General features: G+C 50.8%; 1 protein-coding gene across 1 annotated transcript in view; it reads right to left on the bottom strand.

The window, feature by feature from the left end:
• Nucleotides 1-9759, bottom strand: part of egln2 (egl-9 family hypoxia-inducible factor 2) — a 49228-nt gene extending 39469 nt beyond the window's left edge. The window contains 2 exon segments of the mRNA XM_072269858.1: nt 8255-8389; nt 8391-9759. Coding sequence (XP_072125959.1) covers nt 8255-8389; nt 8391-9446 — 1191 coding nt within the window. The 5' untranslated portion in view covers nt 9447-9759.
• Between the last annotated feature and the right edge of the window lie 14474 nt (nt 9760-24233).

The following is a 24233-nucleotide window of genomic DNA, read 5'->3' on the forward strand; positions in this document are numbered from 1 at the left end:
ACTGTTCAGTTTAGGTCAGTTCAGTTCCATTTAGCACAGCGTCGCTCGCTGACTGTAGGCCACGGAGCCAGTCTGCCCCGATCAAAATCGCAATTGAAAAAAAAGTAACCAGAAGCACACAACATGAACTACAGAGTCCTATCCACAAGCAATGCAACCCTCCGCTCCTACACAGTCCATAACCCTCCATCTTTCTAACATCCAGTCTCTTAAAATACCCTGAATGTATCAGCCTCTATCACCACCCCCGGCAGCCTGTACCACACACCCACCCCTCTCCGACATCGGCCCTGTACTTTCCTTCAATCAGTTTTAAACACGGGCTCCCAACCTGGCGTCCACACACCCCTCGGTTACTGGCCGGGGTCCATGGGTTGGGAACCCCTGCCTTAAAAGGAATTCTTCTGGGAAAGCCATTTTCACCCTGGGGCTGGGCTGTCCACTCCATGTCTCTATCTTATACACCTCTATCTCATCCTCCTCCACTCCCAAGGGAAAAGCCCTAGCTCGTTCAAAATATCCTCAAAAAAAAACGGGTGACAAGGTTGTGACCTGATAGAGGTGTATAAGATGATGAGAGGCATTGACCGTGGGGATAGACAGAGGCTTTTTCCCAGGGCTGAAATGGCTAGCACGAGAGGGCATAGTTTCAAGGTGCTTGGAAATAGGTACAGAAGAGATGTCAGGGTTAAGTTTTTCCACACAGAGAGTGGTGGGTGTGTGGAATGCACTGCCAGTGGTGGAGGTGGATACAACAGGGTCTTTTTAGAGACTCTTAGATAGGTAGATGGAGCTTAGAAAAATAGAGGGCTATGTGCTGGGGAAATTCTAGGCAGTTTCTAGAGTAGGTAACATGGTCGGCACAACATTGTGGGCCAAAGGGCCTGTAACGTGCAGCAGATTTCTATGTTCTACGCTTTATGTAGTGTCACTGTTCGCGTAACGCCGTGACAATGCCAGCGACCCGGATTCCATTCTGCCACTGTCTCTGTTACCGTGGGGGTTCTGCCTGAGCGCTCCCGTTTCCTCCCACAGTCCAAGGGCGCTCAAGGCGCTCCGGTGATTGGTTGCAAGGGTGCAGCTGGGCGGCGTGGGATCGCCAGGACAGTCCGGTCAGTTGTTGCCGCCAAAACGGGGTGGGGGGGAACTTTACAGTATTTGGAAGACTTCAGAGAGTGCTGGGTGCATGGGAGAGACAGATACACCGGGGAGATTTCCCAGACTCTTAGCTAGGTACATCAATGAAAAAAAACGGAGGGCTGTGCGTGAAGGAAGGATTAGATTTTTCTTAGAGATGGTTAAAAGGACCCCATCACCCAGGTCATGCCTCTGAAAAGAGGATGCTGTCCAAGTTGCATGCCATCTTGGTCAATGTGTCCCATCCACTATATAATGTACTGGGTGGGCACAGGAGTACATTCAGCCAGAGACTCATTCCACCGAGATGCAGCACTGAGCGTCATAGGAAGTCATTCCTGCCTGTGGCCATCAAACTTTACAACTCCTCCCTTGGAGGGTCAGACACCCTGAGCCAATAGGCTGGTCCTGGACTTATTTCCTGGCATAATTTACATATTACTATTTAACTATTTATGGTGTTATTACTATTTATTATTTATGGTGCAACCGTAACAAAAACCAATTTCCCCCGGGATCAATAAAGTATGACTATGACTATGTTCTCATTGTTACCATCAGGGAGGAGATACAGAAGCCTGAAGACACACACTCAGTGATTCAGGAACAGCTTCTTCCCTTCTGCCATCTGATTTCTGAATGGACATTGAACCCATGAATACTGCCTCAATACTTCTTCTTTCTCTATTTTTGCACTACTTATTTAATTTAACATTTTAATATACTTAATGGGAGTCACATCTTGTTTCCTTTTATTACATCTGCTGCCACAAAGTTAACAAACTTCACGACATATGCCGGTGATTTTCAACCTGATTCTGGTGCTGAAAAGGTCAGTACAACATTATGGGCCGAAGGGCCTCTACTGTTCTACAGCGGGTCCCTCCTCCACTACCTAGTAACAGATTAAGACACAAGAGGCGACAGAGTCATGGTCCCTCACTCAAGGTCTACGGAGTAAGCTGCATTTTTCGGATATTTGGCACAGGAGTCCAGCCACATTTGACATTTCACAGGCAGAAAAACAAAGGACAACGTACAAGGATGGGTAAGACTGATCTCAGAGTGGGTTAAAAGGTCGTCGTCATAGCGTGGGTGAAGAGCCTGTGCTGTGATATTCTACGTTCTGCGACCACTGTGATCGCTCTGCACGAAAATGTACTCCTCGCAATTGGCAAGAGGACAAAGGTCGTTAACAGTGTTGCTGAGCGGGGGATCTTGGGATCCAAGTTCATAGCTACACAGTGGCTACACAGGTCAATAAGGTGGTTAAGAAGGCTTATGGAATACTTGCTTTTATCAGTTGAGTCATTGAGTTCAAAAGTCAAGAGGTTATGTTGGAACTTTATAAAACTCTGGTTAGGTCATATCTGCGGTATTGCATACAGTTCTGGTTGTCCCACTATAGGAAGGATGTCGAGGCTTTGGAGAGGGTGCAGAGGAGGTTTACCAGGATGCTGCCTGGTTTAGAGGGCATGAGCTATCATGAGAGGCTGGATAAACTTGGGCTGTTTTCTCCGGAACACTGGAGGGTGAGGGGAAATCTGATAGAGGTTTACAAGATTATGACAGGCCTAGATAGAGTGGACAGAGAGTATCTGTTTCCCAGGGTTTAAATGTCTAATACCAGAGGGCATGCATTGAAGGTGACAGGAGTAGGTTCAAAGGGGTTGCGAGGGGGAAGATTTACTCAGAGAGTTGTGGATGTCTGGTATGATGGTAGAGACAAATACATTAGAGGCTTTTACAGCCGTTTGGATGTGAGGAAGATGGAGGGATACGGACATGGCGTTAAGTAGGAACAGTTAGTTTTTGGGGGTTTTTGTGATTTACTTTTTAGCCGGTTCAGCACAACACTGTGGGCTGAACGGCCTGCTCCTGTGCTGTACTCTTCTCTGTTCTACAGTACGTTAATTCTAACTGTGTCCTCCCGTTTACAAATTGAGCATAATGTCTGTTTAATTTCTGTGAATAGGAGCTGAGGGGGGCTGTCATTCCATCAGATGGTCGGTGGGCTGGACGAGGAGAAGTTAACTCAGTGCCCATCTTCCCTTTAGTACAAGCTCCAGCAAGTCTCGCCGTACCTCGGCTCTGCAATGTGATGCCACTGCAAGTTCGTTTTTCACTGCACCTGCGCACACACGTTCCTGTGCAGATGACAATAAACTTGACTTTGACCTTGCTCCTTCTGTTACCCATTTCCCTGAGTAACGAACAGCATAGTTCTTTGCCACAGTAATTGCTTGCTTGACCTGTGCTCTAGCCCTTTCTGACTAGTGCTCTGGAATGCCCCAAAACCCCGCACCTCGCTCCTCTTCGACCTCTCAAAATTTTGACATTTCCCCTTTTCCTCCTCCTGTCAAAGTGGACAATTCCACGACGTCAGAAATTGTACTCCATTTGACGGATCTTTGCCCTTTCACTTAACCTATCCATATCCTCATGTGCCTCCCCCATGCCCTCCCAGTGACCACACTGCTAGTGCCTTCACCCACTTCACATAGAAAATGTAGCATATAACGTGGCCAAGAGGTTACGGCATTGGACTAGTGATCTGAAGGTCATGAGTTCGAGCCTTGGCCGAGACAGCGTGTTGTGTCCTTGAGCAAGGCACTTAATCACACATTGCTCTGCGACGACACCGGTGCCAAGCTGTATCGGTCCTAATGCCCTTCCCTTGGACAACATCGGTGGCGTGGAGAGGGGAGACTTGCAGCATGGGCAACTGCCAGTCTTCCATACAACCTTGCCCCCTGCGCCCTGGAGAGTGAAGACTTTCCAGGCGCAGATCCATGGTCTCGCAAGACTAATGGATGCCTAAAAATAACACCATAAGACACAGGAGCAATAATCAGGGCATTCGGCCCATCTCTCTGCTCTACCATTCTATCATGGCCGATTTATTTTCTCTCTCAACACCATTCCCTTGCCTCCTCCACCCATAACCTTTGATGCCCTGACTAATCAGGAACGCATCAACCTCTGTTTTAAATATAACTGATGACTTGGCAATGAATTGCGCAGACTCACCACCCTCTGGCTAAAGAAGTTCATCTGCGTCTGGGGTAAAGGGATATCTCTGCACTCTGAGGCTGTGCGCGCTGGTCCTGGGCTCCACTAGTGTTGGAAACATTCTCTCCACCTCCACTCTATCTAGTCCTTTCAACTAGATGGCCGATTTTTTTTTTAAAGAGACTCCTGGATGGCTACATGGAGCTTAGAAAAATCGAGGGCCATGGGTAAAGCCTGGGTTGTTCTAAGGTAGGGACATGTTCGGCACAATTTTGTGGGCTGAAGGGCTGTAGGCTTTCTATGTTTCTAACACCGCCAAGATGGAGGACGTTCATCGCTGCCTTAATGCCAGTGGCGAAACGGGAAGTACTAGGACACAGAGGACACAGCCTCTGAATAGAGGAACGTCCATTTAAAACAGAGATGAGGAGGAATTTCTTTAACCAGAGGGTTGCAGACCTGTGGAATTCATTGCTACAGGCGGCTGCGGGGGTCAAATCACTGGGTATATTTAAGGCAGAGGTGGATAGGTTCTTGATAGGTCAGGGCTTGAACGGATATGGGAAAAAGGCAGGAGAATGGGGTTGAGAGGGAAAATAGCTCAGTCATGATGGAATGGCAGAGCAGGCTCGATGGGCAGAATGGCCTAAATCTGCTCCCATCTCTTACGGTCTTATGGGATCACCGATGTTTCACGCTGAAACCCGGCATCAGGACAACTGACGGTCCCATTCCCTCCGCAGGTGGCGCTCGACTGGCTGAGCGCCTCCAGCGGGTTGGCGCTTGGCCGCATTTAACCCTACACCGTTCCACTGTCGACCCTCCACTGACATCAACACGCAACCTTTGCACCATGAACTTTGACCTTCCATAATAGCACAGCGGCAATCGCACTGATTAACAGAGCCAGCAAACACCCGACATGGGTTCAGTTCCCGCTCCTGACTGTAAGCTCGGTGTGACACCTTTGCGGCCTACAACCAATGGATCACTTCCAGGGACCTAACGTTCTCGATATTTATTATTACTATTTCTTTCTTTTTGTACTTGCAGGGCTTATCGTCTTTTGCACGCTGGTTGGCCGCCCTGTCCGTGCGGACTTTCAACGATTCTATTGTGGTTCTTGGACATATTGAGTATGCACACAGGAAATCGAATCTCAGGGTTGTATATGTACTTTGATAATAAAACTTACTTTGAACTTTGAAGGAGTTTGTATATTTTTTCCCCGGGACTGCACGGGTTTCCACCGGGAGCTCCAGTTTCCTCCCACAGTCCAAAAGGCGCACGGTTGGGGTTAGGGTAAGTGGTGGGCATGCGAGGCTGTCGACACTTGCAGGCCGCCCCAGCGCACAGCTGGACTGTGTCAGTCTCCGATTCAAACGGTGAATTTTACCGCAACACGCACAAAATGCTGGAGAAACTCAGCAGGCCAGGCAGCATCTACAGAAAACAGTTTCGGCCGGAAACGTCGACTGTTTATCATTTCCATAGGTGCTGCCTGACCTGCTGAGTTCCTCCAGCATTTTCTGCGTGTTGCTCAGATTTCCAGCATCCGCAGATTCTCTCTTATTTGTGATAAATCTCACTGTATGCTTCTATCTACATGTGACTAATAAAGCTCACCTTTAAAATCTTTTTAATCTTATAAATTAGGAAAACATTACATTTCTATGGGCACTTTGCAGACAACGCAATAACGGGAGAAAAACTGTTCTCGTCAGCGGGAGAAAGCGGGCAGAGATAAAATTTCAGGCATATGATACAAGTAAACGATCTGAAGGAAAGTTTCCTTTTTACGCAGAGAGGGACGATGATCAGCAGTGCAGTGCCTGGTGCCTGGAGTGAAGGGAAGGCTTCATTCTTATGCGAGGCCTGTTATAGCGTCAGTAACAGAATCCATTTCCAGAAAAACGAGGGGTGACCTCACTGAAACCTATCAAAGGTTGAAAGGCCTCGATAGAGGGGATGTGGAGAGGATGTTTCCTGTGGTGGGGGAAGTCCAGGACCAGAGGGCACAGCCTCAAATTGAGGGGTGTCCTTTTAGAATGGAGATGAGGAGTAATTTCTTCAGGCAGAGAGTGGTGAATCTGTGGAATTCGTTACCACAAGTCTTCACGTATATTTAAGGCAGAGGTTGATAGATTCTTGATTAGGCAGGGCATGAAGGGATACGGGGAGAAGGCAGGGGATTGGGGCTGAGAGGGGAAATCGATCAGCCAGGATGGAATGGTGGAACAGACTCCACGGGCCGAATGGCCTAATTCTGCTCCTATATCTTGTCTGAAGTGGATGGGGACCAGAAGGTAGACAATGTGGGGATTGACCGAGAGAATGAGATTGGGAGCCATAACGGATTTGACAGGCCGAAAGGCCTCCTGTTTCACCGAATTTTTAAACTAAAAACACAGTTCCTATCGTAAGATGGGAAATTCCACAGCCAATGTATGCACAGCAAGATCCCACAATAAGCACAGATAACAAACATAAGCACAGATAACAACGTTCCTGAGGGAATTTTATTTTCCCACGGGATACTTTGCCTGCAAGAGGGCCACAACCTTGTCGTAGGGTTTGGAGGCTCGTGTGCCTCAATGACCCGGAGAGTGATGTCGGCAGGGCCTTGTGCTTTGGCTCATGGTGGATCACCCTTGCCAAACAGGTCAAAGAGCAGGAGGCCCCCCTGGAGTGCCCTCCTGTTCCGTCGGATCATGGCCGATTTATGCTGAGCTCAGCTCCCCTCAGCCCTCACTCCCTGCTCTTCCACCTTAAACAGAGAACATTCAACTGTCCAGCACACATCCAGGCCATTCGGCCCACAGTGCTTGTGCTGAGTACAATGCAGAACTGAACCAAACCTCAGCTGCCATACCAGTCCATTACTGCAAACCTGTGCGTCTACCCAACAAGGACCAAATTGCATCTGCCTCCTCCATTAACACCGGCAGCTCGCGCCAGACGCCCACATCCTAGTGGGGGGAGAGGGAGAGGGGGGGAAGAGGGGGGGGGAAGGGGGGGGAAGAGGGGGGGGAGAGGGGGGGAGAGGGGGGAGGGGGGGGAGAGGGGGGGAGAGGGGGGGGAGAGGGGGGAGGGGGGAGGGGGGGGAGGGGGGAGGGGGGAGGGGGGGAGAGGGGGGGAGAGGGGGGAGAGGGGGGAGAGGGGGGGAGAGGGGGGAGGGGGGAGGGGGGGAGAGGGGGGGAGAGGGGGGGAGGGGGGGAGGGGGGGAGAGGGGGGGAGAGGGGGGGGAGAGGGGGGGAGAGGGGGGGAGAGGGGGAGGGGGGAGAGGGGGGGAGGGGGGAGAGGGGGGGAGGGGGGGAGGGGGGAGGGGGGGGGGGGGGGGGGGAGGGGGGAGGGGGGAGGGGGGGAGGGGGGGAGGGGGGAGGGGGGAGAGGGGGGGAGGGGGGGAGGGGGGAGAGGGGGGGAGAGGGGGGGAGAGGGGGGGAGGGGGGAGAGGGGGGAGAGGGGGGGAGGGGGGAGAGGGGGGGAGGGGGGAGAGGGGGGAGAGGGGGGGAGGGGGGAGAGGGGGGGAGAGGGGGGGAGGGGGGAGAGGGGGGGGAGGGGGGAGAGGGGGGAGAGGGGGGGAGGGGGGAGAGGGGGGGAGAGGGGGGGAGGGGGGAGAGGGGGGGAGAGGGGGGGAGGGGGGGAGAGGGGGGGAGAGGGGGGGAGAGGGGGGGAAGAGGGGGGGAAGAGGGGGGGAAGAGGGGAAGGGGGAGAGAGAGAGAGAGAAAGAGAGAGAGAAAGAGAGAGAGAGAGAGAGAAAGAGAGGAGAGTGTGTGTGTGTGTGTGTGTGTGTGTGTGTGTGTGTGTGTGTGTGTGTGTGTGTGTGTAGGGGTTGAGGATGACATTGAGACAAGGAATGATCCCAATTCCATTGCCCTGTCTGAGAGGAGTTTGTATGTTCTCCCCATGACCACATGGTTTCCTCCGGGTGCTCTGGTTTCCTCCCACCGTCCAAAGACGTACTGGTTGGTAGGTTAATTTGTCATTGTAAATTGCCCTACAATGACAAATTAACCTAGGTTAAATCAGGGGGCTGCTGGGCAGCGGGGACAAAGGGCCTGTTCCACACTGTATCCTGATGGGGTGGGGGGGGAAAGAGACTCACCTTTGTCCGCCCATTGATCCCGTAGTTGCCCAGCCGTCCGGAGCTGCAGATAATCAGCTCGTCGATCCTGGCCATCAGCTCGCCGATGCTCGTGCAGTCGGGCTCCGTGCCCTCCACCCAGGCAATCTTGTCGCCCCCGGATGCTGCGGGTGGGGACGCTGAGGGGGCTGACCACCCGGCCGTCCATCAGGGTCCCGTTGCGGTGCAGGGAGAGCACCTCCAGCAGGACCTTGCCGCCCAGCACCGCCCCGAGGAAGTTGTCCTTGACGCAGATGCCGTAGCTGTTCATGCAGGGCACGATGTACTTGTTCACCAGCTCCAGGGTCTGCCACCTCAGCTGTGCCCCCGGCGGCCCCTCGCCGTGGCCCTCCAGCAGCCCCACTCGCTCCCCCTCGGCCTTCCTCCTCTTGCAGGCTGCCACGGCGTCGCAGTGCCCATTCGCCAGCCTGCCTTCCCCGTTCTCCAGCCTCTTCCGCTTGAGCTGGGCACCTGCCTCCCCCTGCCAGCCGCCGGGCACCGGGCTGGGCGTCTCCCCACCGCCCAAGGCCTGCCGGGTAGAGGGGAGGGCGCCGAGCGGGTCAAGGGGGAGCAGGAGGTCGTCAGGCGGGCAGCAGTCTGGGTGGCACCTCCTCGAGCACCCGCTGCCGGGCACGGTGCCTACTGTAACCACTGGGGAGTCCTGGGGTGGAACCAACTGGATGGCAGCTGCTGTAGCAAACCGACTGCCAGGCAACACTGTAACCAACTGACTGCCAGGCGATACTGTAACCAACTGGGTGCCAGCAGATTTAACCAACTGGGTGCCAGGCGATACTGTAACCAATCGGGTGTCAGCAGATGTAACCAACTGGGTGCCAGGCGATACTGTAACCAATCTGGTGGCAGCAGAAGTATCCAACTGGGTGCCAGGCGATACTGTAGCCAGCTGGGTGGATACAATGTCTCTGCCCGCTTCGCTCCTCTTGCCACCTTCCGCCGGGCACAGGAGCTGGCAGGGCGGGCTGCAACCAGCCGCCGGCTCGCCTCCGAAGCCCTCCAGCCCCATGCGGACGCCCTGCGAGGCGGCCGATCCCCGGAGCCGGGGACGCGGCGGCGGCGGCGGCGGCTGCGGGCGGCGAGCGGGGCGAGGGGCACCGGCGTGGGCAGCGAGCAGACCCGCGATCCTCAGGCACTCGGGCTGCGGCTCTGCCATCCCGGCTCACGTCCCCGGGCCATGACTCGCCACCATCCCGCTCGCCCCGAGACCGCGGCGGAGACGCATCCTCACTCCCCCAAACTTGGCCCGCCGCGCAGTATCATTTCCTGCCGAGACACACAAACGCGCTCACACGAAACACCGACGGGGCGAGACGGGGAGGCTCCTCCGCGAATTGCAAACGTCCGCGATCTCCCGGGCGTTGCATTTAATTGGTTGCATAGACTCCGAGTTGCATTGAGCGCCGGACCAGCCCGGGAACCCGCCACCTTTTCTCCATCAGCCCTTGTGTCAATTACACGTGCACACCCGCACCACGTGACCCGGTAAACACAGCGAGCCCCGGCACTTCCGCGGCGCCGCCGGCAGGGGGCGGCGGTGGGCGCGCTCTTAAAGGCGCAGGCACCCGGTGGGAGGGGGGCGACCTGCGGAGGTGCCCCCTCTGCACCCACCAGCATTGAACATTCAGCTCAAAGGTGCAAAGCATCGCCCACCATCGAGCCATGCTCTTCTCAGGTAGAAAGAGAGCCTCAGGACCCCCACCAGCAACCTCACGGGCAGTTACCACCCCTCAACCATCAAGCTCTTGAGCAAAAGGGGATAACTAGTCTCATCTACTGAGCGGTTCTCCACAACTAGTGACCTCACTTTAAGGATTTTTTATCTTGTTATTGCTATTTATTTATATTTAATGCTATTTATCTATAATAGAGCCATCTCTATTTCCTGAGGAGACTGAGGTCCTTTAACATCTGCTGGACGATGCTGAGGACGTTCTACGAGTCTGTGGTGGCCAGTGTGATCATGTTTGCTGCTGTGTGCTGGGGCAGCAGACTGAGGGTGGCAGACACCAACAGAATCAACAAACTCATTCGTAAGGCCAGTGATGTTGTGGGGATGGAACTGGACTCTCTGATGGTGGTGTCTGAAAAGAGGATGCTGTCCAAGTTGCATGCCATCTTGGACAATGTCTCCCATCCACTACATAATGGACTGGTTGGGCACAGGAGTACATTCAGCCAGAGACTCATTCCACCAAGATGCAGCACAGAGCGTCATAGGAAGTCATTCCTGCCTGTGGCCATCAAACTTTACAACTCTTCCCTTGAAGGGACAGACACCCTGAGCCAATAGGCTGGTCCTGGACTTATTTCCTGGCATTTACATATTACTATTTAACTATTTATGGTTCTATTACTATTTATTATTTATGGTGCAACTGTAACGAAAACCAATTTCCCCCAGGATCAATAAAGTATGACTATGACTATGATTTGCATTTGCACAGTTTGTTGTCTTCTGCACTCTGGTTGATCTTTCATTGATCCTGTTATATAGATTTGCTGAGTATGCCCGCAGGAAAAAAGACCTTCAGGGTTAAAAAGGATCAAGTGCTTTCTTGGCGTGTCTGACGGATAAACTCTTCTCAGGCTTCCAGACGGGTACAAATATTGATTTTAACTGATGTTTCAATGACAAACTCTGCCATCTTCATCAGGGGTGATGCCTAGTCTGGTGGTATTTACACCCCGTCGTCCATCACTCCTGATTGGTTAGTGCTCATCCAATCAGGTTTCCACTGTCCTACCTTGTTTACAGTCAAATTCCAGTTCTTACTCAGAGTAAAACATTGCCAATTGTGAACAAGGGGTCACCTGATTGGATGAGGACTAACCAATCAGGAGGGATGGACAACAGGGGTACAAACACCACTGGGCTGGGCGTGCCCAGGCTTCATCCCTGATGAGGATCCCAGAAGACCAAGAGATAGGAGCAGATATAGGCCATTCAGCCCATCGGGTCTTGGCAAAGTTTCGTCATCGAAATACCGCTTAAAATCGATACCCGGTGGCTGGAAGCCCAAAAAGATTTTATTAAACTCGGGGTTGTATGTGGTGACTTACGTGTACACTGAAAATAATATTTATTTTGAACTTTAAACTTCAAAGCTGAGTCATTGCTGCAACACGGCAGATGTATCAGTTGTTTTGCACAGAACAAGATTAAATGCTGGAGGAACTCAGCTGGTCCAGTAGCATCTATGGAAAAGAGTAAACAGTCGATGTTTTGGGCTGAGGCCCAAATTTTCCTGTGATTAGGTTAGGTTAATTGAGTTTGTTGGGGTTGCTGGGGTGACGTGGCTCGAAGGACTGAAAGGGGCCTACCCCACACTGCATCGCCAAATACAATAAAATATCTACATTACGCCCTTCGAGGCTTTTATAAATTTCATTCGGATCAGCCCGCGTTCCCCCACGCTCACAAAACGATAGATGTAATTGTGTTTGTATTACGATAGGCCGGGATTAGCCGAGAGAATCGCTGTTTGGATTGCGGGAGCACCTTCATCGAACAGGAGAATCAGCAGCCTCAGTGAAGATCACATCCCAACAGTGAAAGAAAACTGCATGAAACACAAGAGGGTCTGCAGACTCCGGAATTGCTGAGTTACACGCACAAAAAGCTGGGACGAACTCAGCAGGTCAGGCAGCGTCTATGGAGGAGAATAAAGTGTTGATATCTTGGGGTTGAGATACTTCAAAGATCGAGCAACACACACAAAATGCTGGAAGAACTCAGCTGGCCAGGCAGCATCTGTGGAAAAGATCCCACACTGCCTCCTCCTTCACTACCATTCAAGGCCCCAAACAGACCTGGTAGGTGAGGTGACACTTCACCTCCGAGTCCGTTGGGGCCATCTACTGTGCCCGGTGCTCCCGGTGCGGCCTCCTGTATATCGGTGAGTCCCGACGCGGATTGGGAGACCGTTTCGCCGAGCATCTACTCTCCGTCCGCCAGAGAAAGCGGGACCTCCCAGTGGCCGTCCATTTCAATTCCACTTCCTTTTCCCATTCTGACATGTCTGTCCATGGCCTCTTCTGCTATCGTGATGAGGCCACACTCAGGATGGAGGAGCAACACCTCATATTCTGTCTGGGTAGCCTCCAGCCTGATGGCGTGAACATTGACTTCTCTAACTTCTGGTAATGCCCTCCCCCTTCATCATACCCCATTTCTTTCTCTCTCTCTCTCTCTCTCTCTCTCTCTCTCTCTCTCTCTCTCTCTCTCTCTCTCTCTCTATCTATCTATCCATCACCTCCCTCTGGTGGTCCTCCCCCCTTTTCTTTCTTCCAAGGCTTTCTGTCCTCTCCTATCAGATTCCCCCTTCTCCAGCCCTGTATCTCTTTCACCGATCAACTTCCCAGCCCTTTACTTCCCCTCTTCCCCCTCCCCCTCCCGGTTTCACCTTTTACTTTTCACCTTGTGTTTCTCCCTCCCCTCCCCCCCCCCCCCACTTTCCAACTAAGACCCCTCATCTCTTGTTCTTCGCCAGTCCTGCTGCAGGGTCTCGGCCCAAAACGTCGACTGTACTCCTTTGCCGCAGACGCTGCCTGGCCTGCTGAGTTCCTCCAGCACTTTGTGTGTGGGTGTGTGTGTGTGTGTGTGCATTGCCGGGATTTCCAGCGTCCACAGATTCACTTTTACCTCAAAGTTGAAACTACATTTGTTGTCAAAGTACGTACGCAGTATCCAAACCTGGGAGGTTCGTCTTTCCCACAGGCGGCCACCAAACAAAGATACGCCATGGAACCCGTTTGGAGAAGAACGCCAAACACCCAATGCGCAAAAAAGAGAGAACAAATCACACAAATGGGAAAAGACGAGCAAAAGACACACAGAATATCAAACATCAAACCACTAGAGTCCTTGAGTTCAGTGCCGTGTCATCCATCCATCGTCAGGAAGTGGGTAGAAGCCAGAATTAAGATAACCAGGCTGGAAGTGGCTAATACAAGGAGGCACATTGATATGGTGATTGGAGGAAAGTACAGGGCTGCGGGGGAGGGGTATATTTTACACAGAGAGTGGGGGGGACGTGGAACACCCCACCAGGGGTGGAGGAAGACAGATACACTAGGGACATTTGAGAAACTCTTGGGCACATGGATGAGAGAAACAGGAAGGGCTATGTGGGAGGGAAGGGTTGGACTGATTTTGGTGTAGGCTAAAAGGTCAGCACAACATTGTGGGCTGAAGGGCCTGTATATTTATTTATGGGATACTGCGTCAAATAGGCCCCTCCAGCCCTTCGAGCCACACCGCCCGGTAACCCCTGATGTAACCGGTAACCCCCGATTTAACTGGTAACCCCTGATTTAACCCCAACCTAATCACAGGACAATTTACAATGACCAACTAACCTACCAACTGCCACGTCCGTGGACTGTGGGAGGAAACCAGAGCACACAGAGGAAACCCACGCGCTCACGGGGAGAACGTACAAACTCCTGAAAAACCCGGGGTCACTGGTACTGTAAAGCACTGTGCTGACCACTACGCTACCGTGCTCTAAGTTCTCTGCTCAGCAATGTGGCGTAATAGATGAATATTGTTCAGAACACCGGGGCAAATTCTTCTGTAACAAATAAGTTGAAGGAGCAATATTTGCTTCGTTTATAAATTCATTTTGAGTCAAGTCCAGTTTATTGTCATTGAACTATATGTACACCGTCAAACGAGACGATATTTCTCCGAACCAGGGTGTAAAGCACAGTAGTACACATAACACACTAACACGCGGTAACTTAGGAAAGTAAGGATGAAATCTACAAATGATAAACAAAGTAAAATCCATAAATTAAATATTTTCAGGTACAGAACAGATTAACCAGTGACACTTCGTTTGTGATACGACAGGGAGTTCAGAAGCCTGATGGCCTGAGGGACCGTTCTTGTCTTTATGCATCGGAGTCTCCTGCCTGATGGTAGAAAGTCAAAAGACGATGCTGGATGGATGGGTGGGATCCTTGATAATACTAACGGCCCTGCGTACGCAGCGCTCCTGATAAATGTCCCCGATGGATGGTAGGGAGACCCCTACGATCCTCTCGGCCATTCTCACCGTCCTTTGTAGGGACTTCCGGTCCAATGCTCGGCTGCTCCCAGACCAGATGGAGATGCAGCTCGTCAGGACGCTCTCAGTGGTGACCCTGTACAATTCAGTGAAGATGGGGAAATTCCCACTTTCCTTAAGCTGGTCAGTGCAATAATGAAGAAAGCACAGTGGCGACTCCACCTCCCTGCACACTGTCAGACGTATTGGTGGGTAGGTGAGCAGAACCACACACAATACTCTGAATCTGGATTCACCAGCTGCTGCCAACTTCAGCCTAACATCCCACCTCCACTATTACAAAGACCAATAGGCCAAAACCACTCACTTCGATTCTGTCTACACCTGACATCATTTTCTTTCTCTCTCTCTCATAAAGATCAATAATTTCTCGAAAGTGGCAGGAATCATGGATCTATTTGCCAATTTACTTTTCGTGCCGCTCGGACTTTTGACCTCAAGCCCCTGATACTTGGACTTAACCCGTTATCACTGAGGCAGGCACAGGTTTAGAAACGCCGCTGAGCTCTAAGCAGTACCGCGTGCTCTGTGTAATCCAATCAGTGAGATGGAACGTACAAGTTTCATATTTTAATCTTCCTCTATTCCCCACGCTGACCTTTCACTTCTCACCTGCCTACCACTTCCCCCTGGGTCCCCTCTTCCTTCCCTTTCTCTCCTCTCCTTTCAGATTCCTTCCCCTCCAGCCCTTCGCCTTTCCCAACCACCCGGCTTCACCCGTCACCCTCCAGCCGGCCTCCTTCCCCTCCCACCACCTTTTTTTTATCTTGGCACCTTCCCCCTTCCTTCTCAGTCCTGAAGAAGGGTTTCAACCAGAAACATCGACTGTTTACCCATTTCCATAGATGCTGCCCGAGTTCCTCCAGTGTGTGCTTGTGTGTGTGAGTGTGTGTGTGAGTGTGGGTGTGTGTATGTGTGTGAGTGTGTGTCTGTATGTGTAAGAGTGTGTGTGTGTCTGTGTATGTGTGCATGAGTGCATGAGTGTGTGTGAGTGTGTATGAGAGAGAGAGAGAGAGTGTGTGTGTGTGAGTGTGTGTCTGAGAGAGTATGTGTGTGTATTTGTATGTCTGTGTGTGTGTGTGTGTGTGTGTGTGTATGTGTGTGAGTGTGTGTGTGAGTGTGGGTGTGTGTATGTGTGTGAGTGTGTGTCTGTATGTGTAACAGTGTGTGTGTGTGTCTGTGTATGTGTGCATGAGTGTGTGTGAGTGTGTGTGTGTGTGTGAGAGAGAGTGTGTGTGTGAGTGTGTGTCTGAGAGAGTGTGTGTGTGTGTGTGTGAGAGAGAGTGTGTGTGTGAGTGTGTGCGTATGTGCTTGTGTATGTCTGTGTGTGAGAGAGAGTGTGTTTGTGAGTGTGTGCGTATGTGCTTGTGTGTGTGTGTGTGAGAGAGAGAGAGAGTGTGTGTCTGAGAGAGTGTGTGTGTGTGTGTGTGTGAGAGAGAGTGTGTGTGTGAGTGTGTGTGTATGTGCTTGTGTGTGTGTGTGTGTGTGTATGTTGCTGTGGATTTCCAGCATCTGCAGATTTTCTCTTGCTTATCACTAATGGAAGTTTGTTCTGCGCAATTTGACTGCCACGCTATGACATAGAAAACAGCATTTACATTGTGGTGGTGCCTGTCACGTCCCCAGCTGTTGTCCATGTGAGAAGCAGGATTCCTGGAACAGAAGATTGGTGGATATGACAGGAATTACTAAGGAATATTCCCTGGGTCTTTTGGAAAGGAGAGGAATTGCAGAGTTACAAGGAACTATGAAAAAAAGTTCCCTCAAATGCCTCAGTGGTGACATAAATTTCTCCGAATTATTTCTTCCAGCTATCTGTTGTGTAAGTTGTTTTTTCCCTACCAGTCAGTAATTTCACAATAGCTGCCTCATTGTTTTTTCACACACCATCTCCAGTTAATGGCGGGCCTTCCCAGGCCACGGCTTTGGAGCTGTTTTATGCATGTTGCTAAGCAACTGTCTCCTTAACGTTTCCCACAAAGGGATTCATTAATTTGCGGGGACGGCGGGGGGGGGGGGGTGCTGGAACTTTTGGTGGACACCGTCAGAAAAAGGGGCTCTTATCCTGCACCCCCATCTGCCCTGAGGAGGCAGCAAAGAGTCACCCACTGTGGTGGGTCCGGAGGCTCAGACGGGGTAAGGGCAACAGGGGGTGATAAATGAGTCAGGTATATCTCTACTGGTTCCAAGAACCAAGCTTGCTTATTGTAATTGTTCAGTACAGGAGTGGTTTGTGGATTGGCCCCCTGCAGTCCATGTTATGATGTCTCTTGTGGTTTCTGGTTACTCCCTTTTCCCTACTGCCATTTTGTGTGATTTTGACCGGGGCGGACTGACACCGCAGCCGGCAGTCAACGAACAGCGCCGTGCTAAATTGAACTGAACTGAACCAAACGGAACGGCACATTAATAGGCTGTTTCAAGGACTTTGTGGTTTGATGTTTTATATTCTGTGTTTTCAGCTCGTCTTTTTGTCGTCTGCGCGATTTATTCTTTTGTTTTTTTTTGCACGTCGGGTGTTGGACGTTCTTTTTCTCGTCGTGTTTCTTTGTTTCGTGGCTGTCTGCGAGAAGACAAATCTCAGGGTTGTGTGCACCGCGTACATGCTTTGACAATAAATGTACTTTGAATCTTTGAATCGTTGAGTGTAAAGGAGTGTGAAACAATTGTTACTTTGGATCCGATGCAACATAAGAAAACACAACAAGCAAAAAAAAACCACAATAAACATAAAATAACACAAACTAATTATAAAGCAAAGTGAGCAATTTCACGTTCCTGGGTGTCAACATCTCTAAGGATCTAACCTGGACCCAACATATCGATGCAGGCACAACAGCAGCAATATTTCATTAGGAGTTTGAGGAAATTTGGTTTGTCACCAAAGGTCCTGTCTGCATCACCGTCTGGTATGGGGAGGGGAGGAGGGGTTACTACACAGGATCGAAATAAACTGCAGAAAGTTGTAAATTCGCTCAGCTCCCACTGAGCCTCCGTAGTATCCAGGACATCTTCAAGGAGCAGTGCCTCACAAATCCATCATTAAGGACCCCCATCACCCAGGACATGTCCTCTTCTCATTGCTACCATCAGGGAGGAGGGACAGGAGCCTGAAGACACACACACTGTCAATAATTCAGGAAAAGCTTCTTCCCCTCTGCCATCCGATTCCTGAATGGATATTGATCCCATGAACAATACCTCACCACTTTTTTTTTTCTCTTTTTCGGTCCGCAATATCTGTACCAATCATGATAAACTATTCCCAGTTGTCTAAATGGAGGCCTCTGATGGTCAGGGTCGACCATAGATGTTGTATCCTGGCTGTCTAGACACACCAGCCTGGGCAGTACGATATGGAGAGCAAGCTGTTGCCCAGGTAGCAGTCTCTCCCTCTCCACGCATCTGAAGAACCCAACAGAACAGCAGAGACTGATATAGTTTGACATCAGCAGATCACAGGAGTTCCCAGTCAGCGTTGAACTCAACATAAGACTGCCTTCAGGATCCCAGCTCTTACTTTATACTTCATACTTTATTGTCGCCAAACAATTGATACTAGAACGTACAATCATCACAGCGATATTTGATTCTGCGCTTCCCACTCCCTGGATCATGAATCAATAGTAAATATTAAAAATTTAAATTATAAATCATAAATACAAAATAGAAAAATGGAAAATAAGGTAGTGCAAAAAAAAACAAAAGGCAGGTCCTGATTTGTCCCTCGGGGTTTGCTCCCGAAGCCTTCCCCATGAGTGGGTACAGCCACAAGGCAGCAGAGGTTTGAGATCTTAAACAAGAGGAATTCTACAGATGCTGGAAATTCAAGCAACACACATCAAAGTTGCTGGTGAACGCAGCAGGTCAGGCAGCACCTCTAGGAAGAGGTACAGTCGACGTTTCAGGCCAAGACCCTTCGTCAGGACTAACTGAAGGAAGAGTTAGTAAGAGATTTTAAAGTGGGAGGGGAGGGGGAGATCCAAAATGATAGGAGAAGACAGGAGGGGGAGGGATGGAGCCAAGAGCTGGACAGGTGATTGGCAAAAGAGATATGAGAGGATCATGGGACAGGAGGACCCGGAAGAAAGACAAGGAGGGGGGGAACCCAGAGGATGGGCAAGGGGTATAGTGAGAGGGACAGAGGGAGAAAAAGGAGAGAGAGAGAAAGAATGTATGTATATAAATAAATAACGGATGGGGCACGAGGGGGAGGTGGGGCATTAGCAGAAGTTTGAGAAGTCAATGTTCATGCCATCAGATTTGAGAGGTTTGAGATCAGAGTTTTCCTACTCCTCGATGAGCTGCCGACCATGGCTGACGAGCCCCAGCTGCCCGATGTGACTGGTGTTAAGGTGCCAGTGACCCCCTCATCCTGTCAGTAGAAACGGTTCCTCCAAGCCGAGAAGCTAAACCGCACGTGAGCGCCGGGATGTTACAGCCGGGGGTGGTAATGGGGACAGGCTCCCACTCCCCATTCAATGCTCCCAACGGCTTGCATGCATTTAAATATTATCAAAGATTATTTATTTACTCAGAACTAGAATCAGAATCAGAGTCACTTTATTGCCAGCCTGTGAAATATCCCAGAATTGACTGTGGTTCGGTACCGAGCATAAGACACAGGACAATACCATATCAGACAACACAATAGCGACCAACAATTCACAACACAATCGTGCAAACACCCTTCAGCAGTCAGCAATTGTCACATGTGCAAAGGTCAATAATCAAACTTAAATAAACGTGAACATGTGAACAAACTCAACAACTATCAACAGAACCAGGAGATCAGGAAAGGCCATTTAACGGATGTTAGAAACATAGAAAACCTACAGCACGATACAGGCCCTTCGGCCCACAAAGCTGTGCCAAACGTGTACTTACTTTAGAAATTACCCAGGGTTACCCATAGCCCTCTGCTTTTCTTTTTTTTGGGCGTGTGCCTGTGTGCATGTGAGTCTGTGTGTGCGTTTGTGATGATGGATTTTTCATGGCTTTTCACAAGGCGTTGAGCGAGAGAGAGACTGTGTGGCGTTGCACTCCCCACACAGACACCTTCACAGTATTTTCCCTTTGTCTTACGAGGTCGAGTTGCGATCTCGACACGCAACCCGGCACGGATGGAAAGTGTACTCGGTGGTGGACCCGACTGGTTTTGAACCAGGAACCTCCGCTCCCGGGTCCGGCGTCGATGTCGCTGCGCCACCAGCCAGCCCAGCCCTCAGTTCTTCTACGCTCCACGTGCCTATCCAAGAGTCTCTTAAACGACTCTTGGCCGGGGACAGTTAGGGTATCACACCTGAGTGAGTTTTGTTGAGAAGCTGGACAGCTACAAGCAAAGAAGCTTCGGAGGTGACGTGTAGGCCTGGTGCTGATGGACTTGTGGCATCTCCCTGATGGCAATTTGGTGAATACGGTGGAGCCAGCTCGTGTCTTCGCTCTGGTGATGAACAAGTTGTTTTATGTCGGTGGCTGACAGCCATTGACCTTCTCCACCGGGTGGGCCACACACTGCAACCTGGACTTGGAGAGGGAGGACGAATGGACAAGGGAGTCACGTAGGGAGCAATCCCTGCGGAAGGTGGGAAGTGCGGAGGGGAGATGTTCTCAGTGGTGGGACCCCGTTGGAGATGGCAGAAGTTACGAAGAATTATGTGCTGTACGTGGAGGCTGGTGAGGTGGTAGGTGAGGACAAGAGGAACCCTATCCCTGGTGGGGTGGCGGGAGGATGGGGTGAGGGCAGACGTGCGCAAAATGGAAGAGATGCGAGCAAGGGCGGCGTTGATGGCGGAGGAAGGAAAGCCTCTTTCTTTGACGAACTAGGGTTGTGCTGGTGACTTTGACAATAAATTTACTTCGAACTTGGAACTCACAAGTCCTGCAGTGGGGAGAGACTACAGCCAGTGACCTTTGCTGTCGACCTGACGGTTCACTGTAGCTCTCGTACGTTGTGAGTGGATGTTGCACCAAACCAGACGGTCATGGCTGATGTGAAAATGCTCTGTGATGTTTGCTGTCTGCTCTGGGAAGCTCCATTGGGTCAGAGTCTTGGGTGGTGGGAATGTATTTCCTTCCCGAATCCAGGTCCCAAGACAAATGTTCAGGATCCTGGATGGATTGGATGAATTGTCAGAGTTCACCACATTTCCAGTAAGTGAATGAACAGCCGGCCAAGTTGGGGCCGCTCGATAACCTGCTTGTGCAATGTTGGCTCTGTAGTGAGGGACGGGAAGGGTTCTGAGAAACAGGCGATCAAACTCTGTGCAACAGCCCCAGCGAGAGTTGGCAGAGCCAGCACGGGCCTCCAGTTCCAGGGTCGCGGGGTCCCCCTCCTCTGTACGAATGCGGGATTTGAGAGGGCGTGGACCTGCACAAAATACTGGAGGAACTCAGCAGGCCTGGCAGCACCCACGAAGGGGAATAAACTGTCGACAATCTGGGCTGAGATCCTTCGACAGGACTGGAAAGGAAGGGGCAGCAAGCCAGAATAAGAGGGAGGGGAAGGAATGGGGGGGGGGCGGATGAAGTAAGAAGCTGGGAGGTGATAGGTGGAAGAGGCAAAGGGCTGAAGATGAAGGAATCTGATAGGAGAGGAGAGTGGACCATGGGAGACAGGGAAGGACATGAGGCACCAGAGGGAGGTGAAGAGCAGGTAAGGAGAAGAGAAGGGGTAGGAGGGGAGTCAGAAGGCCCCAAAATCCCCGGCTTTGCCTGCTGCCGGTGACCGAGGCTGAGGTCGAAGCACTCAGCAGAGATGGTGCTCGGTACTCGGTGTCGGGGGGCTGATCGGAGGCTCAAAGTTTTCGGACGACTCAGAGTCAGACTGTGGTCGGGCATGGCAGGGAGAGTTTTCTTCCTTCTCCCGTCTGCGTGAGATGTGGGACTTTCGAGAGACTTTGAACTTTTTTACTGTGCCATGGCCTGTTCTTCATCAAGTTACGGTGTTGTTGCACTGTTATAACTATATGTTATAATTATGTGGTTTTTGTTAGTTTTTCAGTCTTGGTCTGTCCTGTGTTTCTGTGATATCACACCAGAGGAATATTGTATCATTTTTTAATGCATGAATTACTAAATGACAATAAAAGAGGACTGCGTGTCCTCATAATCTAATCTAATCAAACAGGGATAGAGGAGGTTTCAGGATGTGACAGGATTGACCAGGAGTTCTGAGCTGGAGATGCTGTGGGTTGGTGAGCAGAGAGACTGATGAGGTTTAGGATAATGTGGGTTGGGAGGAGTGGCAGCAAAGTCATTTGGCTACTCAGGGCCTTTTTCAATGCTATGTGACCCCACGTCTCTAGTACATGGTCAAGCTCATGGAGAAAGCTTTGTGACCTGGAAGCACTCAAGTTACACTGAAATAAGTACTCAAAAGAGTCTCTTCAAGGTCAAATTCCGGTCTGGCTGGGAGCTCTTGAAATTCAATAAGGAGTGACCAAAGGTGAGGAATTATGAAGAGTTGAGGATTAACACTAACCAATGAGAGTTATAGATTCTGGTTTGGAGTTAAGGGGAAGGTCAGGGGTCAGAGAGAAGCTGAAGGATTATGGGAAAAACAAACTCAAGAATATTTGCAGCTGCGGGAAATCCAAAGCAACACACACAAAATGCTGGAGGAACTCAGCAGGTCAGGCAGTATCTGTGGAAAGGAATAAACAAAGGAATAAACAGTTGAGACCTGATGAAGGGTCTCAGCCCGAAGCGTCAACTGTCCACTCTTTCCCATAGATGCTGCCTGGCCTTCTGAGTTCCTCCAGCATTTCATGTGTGTTGATTAGGGTAAAAGGTAAGGTTGGGAAGTAAGGTGAGAGGGTCAGGGAGAAGTTGAGAGGTCAGAGAGTAAAGTGAGAGGTTCAGGAGAAAGGAAAGAGGTCGGGAAGCTGGTCTGTGGGCTGACATGAAACCTGATGCCTTCCTGTCACTGCAGGAGATTTCACCCAGGCCAGCTTGAAGAAGTCTCTGAAGAACCACCACCAACTTATCACCTGTGGAACCAGAGGAGCCAACACGCTCGACCACTGTTACACCAACATCAAGAACACACTCTTTCAACGTCTGATCAACCGTCCGCACTTCTACTCCCAGTGTACAGGCAGAGACGAAAGGCCGCAGCAAAAGAGGTGAGGACCATGAAGGTACGGTCAAGGGGGTAGAAGGAGAACCTACTTTGAGTTGGTGGACTGGACAATATTCAGGGATTCATCTTCGAGTCTGAATGAATACGCCACAGTTATCACCGACTTCATCAGGAGCTGTGTGGTTGAGCGTGCGCCTTCGAGAAAGGGTTAACATATGAGGAGCGTTTGGCAGCTTTGGGCCTGTACCCACTGGAATTTAGAAGAATGGGGGGGGGGGGTCTCATTAAAACCCACCGAATGTTGAAAGGACTAGATAGGTTGGATGTGGAGAGGATGTTTCCTATGGTGGGGGTATACAAAACTAGAGGGCACAACCTCAAAATTGAGGGGCGACCCTTTAGAACTGAGGTAAGGAGGAATATTTTTAGCCAGAGAGTAGTGAATCTGTGGAATGCTCTGCCACAGACTGCTGTGGAGGCCAAGTCCGTGGGTACATTTAAGGCAGAAGTTGATCGTTTCCTGATTGGTCAGGTCATCAAAGGACATGGTGAAAAGGCAGGTGTGTGGGGTTGAGTGGGATCGGGATCAGCCACGATGGAATGGGAGAGTAGACTTGATGGGCTGAATGGCCTAGTTCTGCTCCTATGGAAAACGTACCAGACAAACCAAAATCCTTGGATGAACCAGTCTGCTAGATCTGTGGCATTCAAGACCAGTGATCCAGAATGATCCAAAAAGTCCAGATATGACCTGTGGAAGGCTATCTTGCTATCTTAGGAATGTAAAAACAATTCCGATTGAGAAGGAATCGGATGCGCAAAAACTCAGGCAGGGTTTGCAAGCCACTGCTTCCTACAAAGCAAAACCTAACATCATGAACGGCTGTGATGTTTCACTCCCAGACGAGCTCAACGCCTCTCATGCTCGCTTTGAAAGGGAGAATACAACTCCATCTGGGCAAAACCCTGCAGCACCCGGTGACCCTGACACCTCTGCCTTGGAGGCCATTGTCAGAACATCTCTTAAGAGGGTGAATCCTCGCAAGGTGTCAGACCCTGAAGGTATCAAGACCTGGCAGGGCTCTGAAAACCCATGCCAACCAACTGGCAGGAGTGTTCCAGAACATCTTCGATCTCTCACTTTTGCAGTCGGAGGTTCCTGCCTGCTTCAGAAGGGCGAGGATCATACCAGTGCCCAAGGAGAACAGGGTCAGCTGCCTCAGTGACCACTGACCAGTGGCACTCACGGCTACTGTGATGAAGTTCTTTGAGGGTCTGGTCATGACGAAAGTCAACCCCTGCCTCAGCCAGGACCTGGACCTGCCACGATTTGCCTGTTGCCACAGTCGCTCTACAGCGGATGCAAGCTCACTGACTCTCCACTCCCTACAGCAGATCAGAAATAACATCTCCACCTCACTGACGATCGACACTGGAGCTCCTCAGGGATGTGTGCTTAGCCCACTGCTCTCTCTCTGCACCATGAGCGTGTGGCTAGGCATACAGACATCCCACCTCCCCCGGAACTTCCGGGAGTCTCCCGCATATTAGTAGTGGCTCCCTGATGCCCGCAAATTATATACAATATCACGGAAACCAATTTTTTTTGAGGTGAGATTAACCGGTGTCATTCGTTCATTAGCATAGCTAACGTTATTTAAACTAGCTGGCCGGCTGCTAACGAGCTACTCTATTGCAGACATCCCACCTCTCCCAGAAGTCTCCCGCAAATTGATGGTGCTACCTCCCTGAAATGAGTTTTTGCAGGGTGGGATGTCTGGGCATA

Source organism: Mobula birostris, chromosome 10 (assembly GCF_030028105.1).
Source record: "Mobula birostris isolate sMobBir1 chromosome 10, sMobBir1.hap1, whole genome shotgun sequence".
NCBI classification, from domain to species: Eukaryota; Metazoa; Chordata; class Chondrichthyes; order Myliobatiformes; family Myliobatidae; genus Mobula; species Mobula birostris.